The 7,198-nt window shown below is 44.2% G+C and overlaps 1 protein-coding gene across 1 annotated transcript; it reads left to right on the top strand.

Annotated features, from left to right (window-relative positions):
• Nucleotides 1-841: 841 nt before the first annotated feature.
• LOC102443195 (transcription initiation factor TFIID subunit 13) lies at nucleotides 842-6,501 on the top strand. The gene is made up of 4 exons (XM_006108752.3): nucleotides 842-956; nucleotides 1,719-1,797; nucleotides 5,061-5,158; nucleotides 6,103-6,501. The coding sequence occupies exons 1-4, from the start codon at nucleotides 930-932 to the stop codon at nucleotides 6,271-6,273; spliced, it is 375 nt and encodes a 124-aa protein (XP_006108814.1). The 5' UTR covers nucleotides 842-929; the 3' UTR covers nucleotides 6,274-6,501.
• Nucleotides 6,502-7,198: the final 697 nt, after the last annotated feature.

Below are 7,198 nucleotides of genomic sequence, written 5' to 3'. Positions count from 1 at the left end.
TATTATCTCTGTAATTCATGCCCCCCCCCCTTACAGGCCCCCAGGATACCCACAACTTCTGTCCCACCTGGCTACAAATTGGAGGTTCCTGTGACCTCCTCTCCCTTGTATTATTCTATTATTTGCTAGGACATCTCACAGAACTCAGGACAATACTTATGTCTACCAGTCTATTCAAGGATATGATCAAGGACACAAATGAACAGCCAGATGAAGAGAGGTATTAGGTGAGGTTTGGGAGGGTCTGAGTGAAGAGCGCCTGTCCCTGTGGAGTTGGGGTACGGTACCCTCCCAGTATGTGGATGTTTCCCCCACCCTGGAGGCTCTCCGAATCTCCTACGATTGGGATTTTGATGCCTCAGGTGTAAGTACAATCAACTCCATTCCCAGCCTTTTTCCCCTCTCTGGAGAATGGGTGGGTGGGGTTGAAAATTCGACGCTTTACTACTAGTAAAGAACATCCCCAATAACCAACACAAAACTTGGCATGAATCACAGTGGAACTCCAATTTGTGGAAATTGTTTAAATACACGCTTGGGGCAGCCCAAGGCCGCCGGCTAGCCCCACAACCATCCATCCATTGCTTGGCAGACCCGAATCGGATAGTGGCGACCCCGCAGGCAGAAGCACATGGAGGGTGACCATCAGGTACACGCCGCCAGGGCTTCCTATTCTTTGCCTTTTAATTCCTCCTTCGTGATTTCAGAGCCAGGAGCTCATTCCTACGTCCCTAAAGAGCGTCTTGGCTCCGCCCTTAGACGGGACCACGCGTCCCCGCCCCTTCCGGTCCCGCCCGCTTAGGCCCCGCCCAATACATTGCGTCACCGGAAGTGCGGCGGCGGAAGTAGTAAAAGCCGCTCGGAGGTCTGAGACGTCTCATTTGAGAAAGTAGTAAAAGCGGGCCGGGCGCTGTGGACTGGCCGGTGGGATGGCGGATGAGGAAGAGGACCCCACCGTGAGTGACCACCTCTGTTCCCACCCGCTCTTCTCTTCACTCCCCGGGGACAGTGGCGGAGGCCGGGGTCGGAGTCGGGTCTGCTTTCCTGAGTGACTTCAGCCGGGAGAGCCGGGGACTCGACGCGGTGTCCAGCCTTTCCCTTCCGTTCGCTTTTCGAGGGCGTGGGGCCGGGCGAGGAGGGGGGAGGGGAGGGCGGCCCCCGACCCTGGCGTTTGGTCCACACCTGCCAGACGCCCCTCGTGACGCCTGGAGAGTCGTCGGAGGCCGAGCGAATGAATGTCTCTTAGCGCTCCCGGCGAGCCAGCAGTTCAGCTGCTCACAAAACTGCCCCCTCGCTGTCAAGTGTGGACCGGAAGTGGGAGCCTGGGTTTCACAACTTCCGTTGCCCGCGAGCGAGTCATTTAATTTTGGTTCTTGGGGTCCATGGCATTCAGTGGGGCGGAGGCTTCCTTAAGGCGCGATCCCAGCTTTGATTCAGCACCAACTCCCGCACTAGTGAGACTGCCTAGCAGCGGGCCAACATGGTGGTTGGGGGGGGAAAGGGTAGTCAATGGAATTCCCCCGGGAGGGGCAGTTGGGTGCTTTGCTAGGGACATTATGGGAGCCGTTCCTGCTTGAGCCGGAGGTTGGACTGTCTGGTGCTCGCCTTAGGCTTCCTGGCATGATGTCAGTGTCGAAAGTGGAGGGGGGCTGTGAATTATTAAAGAACCAGTGCCGTGCAATGGCTTGACATTTCTTTCTATACATTTTTACTTGCAGTTTGAGGAAGAAAATGAAGAAATTGGAGGAGGTGTGGAAGGTGGGCAGGGTAAAAGAAAGAGACTTTTTTCTAAAGAATGTAAGTAATATTTACAATGATTCTATTGCAGATGATTGAAATGTTTTGGACATGTGCATTCAAAGTAGATTTCTTGTTCTGGCCCGGCCGATGTGGCCCAGTGGTTGAGCATTGACCTATGAATCAGGAGTTCATTGTTCGACTGCTGGTCAGGGCACATGCTTAGGTTGTGGGCTCCATCCCCAGTAGGGGGCGTGGAGGAGGCAGGCAATCAGCTTCTCTCTAATTGATGTTTCTATCTCTATCCCTCTCCTTCTCTCTTAAAATCAATAGAAATATATTTTAAAAAAACAAAGTAGATTTATTGTTTACCTGTAGGGACACTATTCTCAGACTTGCCTGTAAAATTCTGTTTAATTTGTGAATCAAAGCTAGTAATGATCCTAACCACAATTTACATACACACATATATAAATTCTAGAGGCTTTGTGCACGGGTGGGGTCCCTCAGGGTGGCCTACAGAGATCAGGCCCAGCTCGCAGCCCCACCTGGCACCCCACCGTGGCCTGGCTGCCCCCTCACCTGTTCCACCATCCCACTGTGGTCCCGCTCTTATCAGGGGCGTTGGGGTCCATTGGGGCCGGCAGCGCCGCCTTGCTGACGCCCACCATGTTCTGCACTGCTCCCTGGTGGTCAGCGCACATAGCAAGCAGTTAAACTCCCCATCAAATGACCGCCGGAGGGGACAATTTATATATTAGGCTTTTATTATATAGGATGTATATTCATAAACACACACATTCCCCCCCCCCTTTTTTTTTCAAATGAGGAAAATGTGATCAGTGAGGAAATGTGATCAGTGTTTTGATTCAAGGCCTAAGAACATACCTCCCTTTCTTCCCTTGTCCCACACTTTGCAGCAGTAGAAGCAGGGATTTTTGACCAAAAGTTAGGATGAATCCTGGAACATGCTGAGCCTAGAAATTAAATTGGAGCGCTGGACTAAGGCAGGAAGGTGGTGAACAGTGCAGGGTCTTATAGTGTCATAGAGATTATAATGTGTCCGCCCTCCATTCTACTCCCTCGGTCGACAGGTTTGACCCTTTTTGTCAGTAGCAGGAGGGACTGGTCCAGGCCAAATTCTGAAAGGCACCGGGAGAATTTGCTCTTCATCTCCCAATCCGGCTCCCTTAGTTATGGCTCAGTATTGACAGATAGGGCAGCACTTGAATAGCTGGTTCATTGATGCTGAGTCAGATGTAAACAGTTCCCAAAGGCTCTTGAAACTGCTGGGCCATTATGTCTGTCTCCCTCTTTTTTTACCACTCAAATTCCTCTCCATATCTCAGTTCCTCACCTAAAGCTGACTGCTCCTTATTCCATCTCTGATGCCATGTACTCCATTTGTTTGTGGTTTTACTTCTTTTGTCAGCATACGAAGGGGATTCCTACACCAGGGCACCCCAGAGTGATGCTTGCATAGTTCGTAGCAGAAACTTTTATCTACTTGGATTGCTTTATTTTTATGATGACAAGAATTTGGAATCTTCACAGCTTGTCTTACTGGAATATATCTTTTTTAAAAAAATATATTTTATTGATTTTTTACAGAGAGGAAGAGAGAGGGATAGAGAGTTGGAAACATCGATCAGCTGCCTCTTGCACACTTCCCACTGGGGATATGCCCGCAACCAAGGTACATGCCCTTGGCCGGAATCGAACCTGGGACCTTACAGTCCGCAGGCTGACACTCTATCCACTGAGCCAAACTGGTTAGGGCATGGAATATATCTTAAGATCTGTTCTCCTGATCCTTTAAAAACATTTTTTTTTTGCTGATGTAACAGAAACTTTCAAAGCATTCACAGGTATTTGTTTGTCTTCACAGACCCTTTAACCAAACACAGTTTACATACTTCCTATCTAATATCTTTTCCAGTAAAATATATTTCCCTACTAGTGAAGTCTATATCTTCAGGAAAAATAATGTCGAGTGTGTTTCCTTCCACGTCCCGCGTGGAGTAGGGTTCGGTATCTGAAAGAGGAGCTGCACACAAGTGAAAGAAAAAGACACGAGATAATTTTGCAATATTGGGGGACCAGGCGGGCAAGTCCAACTCAAGGAGAGGGACTTCCACTGATGCTCAGGCCGCTCCAAGCTTTTATTTGATCTGGGGTAGCCCTAGGGTAAGGAGGTTTGAATGACACATGGATTAGCTCATTGGTAGACAATTTCCAGAAACAGGCAGAATATCTGATCAACAATAATCAACAAGCATCTACACAAGTATCTAAGGAATTAAGGGAACTAAGGTGGGGATGCTTCAGCTATTATTACCTAAATTAACTGGGTGGTTCCTAGATTAACTGGGTGGTGCAGCTCTGACCTTTGCTAGGACTTCAAAGGTTACTAGCTTTTGGGGGTCTCTGTCTAAACTCAGCTAGTGAAGACAATGAAAGGACTCCGGCAAATAATAAGAGTATTATTATTTTTGGAGAATCCTGGCTATGTCATCAAAATTTTAATATTTTTATATATTTTCTATTATTGATTTGAGAGAGGAAGGGAGAGAGAGAGAGAGAAACATCAATAATGAGAGAGAATCAGATTGGCTGCCTCTTGTATACCCCTACTGGGGATCGAGTCCGCAACTCAGGCATGTGCTCTGACCTGGAATCGAACCATAACCTGGTTCAGCGGTCGCCAACCTTTTGGACCTCACAGACTACCAGTGGTCCACGTACCACCGGTTGGCGACTACTGTCCTGGTTCGTAGGTCGACACTCAACCGCTGTGCCACACGGGCCGGGCTCTAATTTTCTTTTTAATTTCTTGCCCTAGGATGGAGATATATATAATGTTTTGTTGTTAATCCTCACCTGAGGATATTTTTCCATTGATTTTTAGGGAGAGTAGAAGAGAGAGGGAAAGACAGAGAGAAACATCGATGTGAGAGAAACACATTGACTGGTTGCCTCCTGCACGAGCCCTGACCAGGGCCGGGGCCAGGGAGGAACCTGCAACCAACGTTTGTGCCCTTGACTGGAACCAAACCCAGGACCCTTTGGTCCGCAGGCCAGACGCTCTATCCATTGAGCCAAACTAGCTAGGGCCTGGTTCTTGTATGCACCCTCACTGGGGATCAAACCCACAACCTAGGTATGTGTCCTGACTGGGAATTACACCCACAACCTTTTGGTGTACGGGTTGATTCTCAACTAACTGAGCCACCTGGCCAGGGCAACTTGGTTCAATTCTAATTTGAAAAAAGTATTGATCAAGTGATTAAATTTGTCCAATAAGAATGATTTTTCTTTTACAGTACGATGTATGATGTATGGGTTTGGGGATGACCAGAATCCTTATACTGAGTCGGTGGATATTCTTGAAGACCTTGTTATAGAGTTCATCACTGAAATGGTAAGATATTTTTTTTGTTGTTATTGGTCTTAGTTAATTGAAAAAAAGATTTTAAATTCAAACTTATAGATAAGACTAGAACTATGGCATTCTTTAGAAATAAGATATCCATGTGAGTGCCTATTTTGTGGAAGTTATTGATTACTATTTATCATTAGGAATGGAGATTGTATATGTGTGTATGTACATACACATATATGAGACACAGTATAGACACAACTAATGCTAAGAATTTGGTGAATATTCTTTTGTCTTTTGCATATATTTTTAAAATTTACAAAATTGAAATTATATTGTTATATTCAGTCTTATAACCTGTTTTTTTGGTGGTGGTGGTTGTTTTCCATTTAGGTAAGCCTAGAACATTTCCCCCATGTCATTGCATAACACTATATTTGTAATGGTTTCATAAAATTGAATGGATGTGCTCAAATTTATTTAAAGCCTTAATATTTAGTTTCCCTTTTTTTAGTCATCAGGAATATGCTATGATGAACCTTTGCTTTTGCACAGGATGAATATATAATGACAGAGGGTGAGATTTGATTTTAAGAAAGCCACCAATATTGAGATGGACACAAATTTTAAATGAAATGGGTGATTACAAAGAAATTACAAAATTATTTTATACAGTGAAGGCAAAAACTACATATATCAAAAATCAAAGAAACATCAGTAAATTTGATAGCTTTTGTGTTCTTAATATTAAAAAATATCTATAAAGCATTAAGAGAAACAGTGCTAATCACCCAGTAGAAAGTGGATAGAGGTATGAATAGAAGATAATTCACAAATGAATAGCTATAATAGAAGAGAAAAATCTTCAAACTCACCAGTATTAAACATGCAAATTTAAAAAAAGAATGATGAATACATGCAAATTGAAACAGTAAAATGTTATATTTTTAAAAATCAATTGAATTTAATATGCTTTTTTGCAATAGACTCACAAGGCAATGTCAATTGGAAGACAAGGTCGGGTACAAGTTGAAGATATTGTCTTTCTGATACGGAAGGACCCAAGGAAGTTTGCGAGGGTTAAAGATTTGCTTACTATGAACGAAGAATTGAAACGAGCTAGAAAAGCATTTGATGAAGCAAACTACGGATCTTGACAACTTTGGAACTTACTGAAGCTTCCTTATCTTCTGGGGAGACCATATATATAACCATATGTTTTCCATGGGAAGGTCCCCATAACTAGCGATGTAAGTGAAAGGTGGAGAAGCACGAAGTTTCCCACCTTTATTTTCATGTCTTCTATTTAAGAGTGATATTTGAGCCCTAGCTGGTTTGACTCAGTAGATAGAGCACTGGCCTGCGGACTGAACGGTTCAGTTCTGGTCAATGGCACATGCCTGGGTTGCAGCTCGATCCCCAAGGCAGCCAATCAATGATTGTCTCTCATCATTGATATTTCTGTCTCCCTCTCACTTCCTCTCTGGAATTAATAAAAATATATTTTTTAAAAAAAGAGTGGGTTTTAATGACCATACACAAGGTAAAGGATCTTGCAAACCATGTAGTACCTTCTGACTTTTGACTGTCTAAACCAGCGGTTGCCAACCAGTTGTCTGTGGACCACTGGTGGTCCGTGAAGTCCAAAAGTCTGGCAGCCGCTGAATTCTAAACAAGAAGTATTTATGTACCTGGTGCATTTGTGCCGTTGTAGGACATGCTCTTTATTTTTTTTCTAAATCTTTATTGTTGAAAGTGTTACATATGTCCCCTTTTTCCCCCTTTGGCCCGCTCCACCTTCCCCCTTCAGGTCATGCTCTTTAATATGTGAACTCTAAATGGCATCTTTGACTTTCTGATAGCTAAGACATGATAATTAAAACAATGTTTTCAGACTACAGTAATCTGAGAGGTTATTAAAAGATAGTAAAATGGTTTGTGTTTCTTTTAAGGAGAAGATGATAGAAGAAAATACAGTCTTTTTGTAGGAGTGTTTATCTGTCTTAAGGTAGTTCTTTGTTTTAATATTCTTTCCTTTTTGGGAGGGAGAAACTAAAAGGTTCATGTGAGTGCTTCATTTTG

Source organism: Myotis lucifugus, unplaced genomic scaffold (genome assembly GCF_000147115.1).
Source record: "Myotis lucifugus unplaced genomic scaffold, Myoluc2.0 scaffold_3398, whole genome shotgun sequence".
Classification (NCBI taxonomy): domain Eukaryota; kingdom Metazoa; phylum Chordata; class Mammalia; order Chiroptera; family Vespertilionidae; genus Myotis; species Myotis lucifugus.
This window is presented reverse-complemented; position numbering and strand designations above follow the sequence as displayed.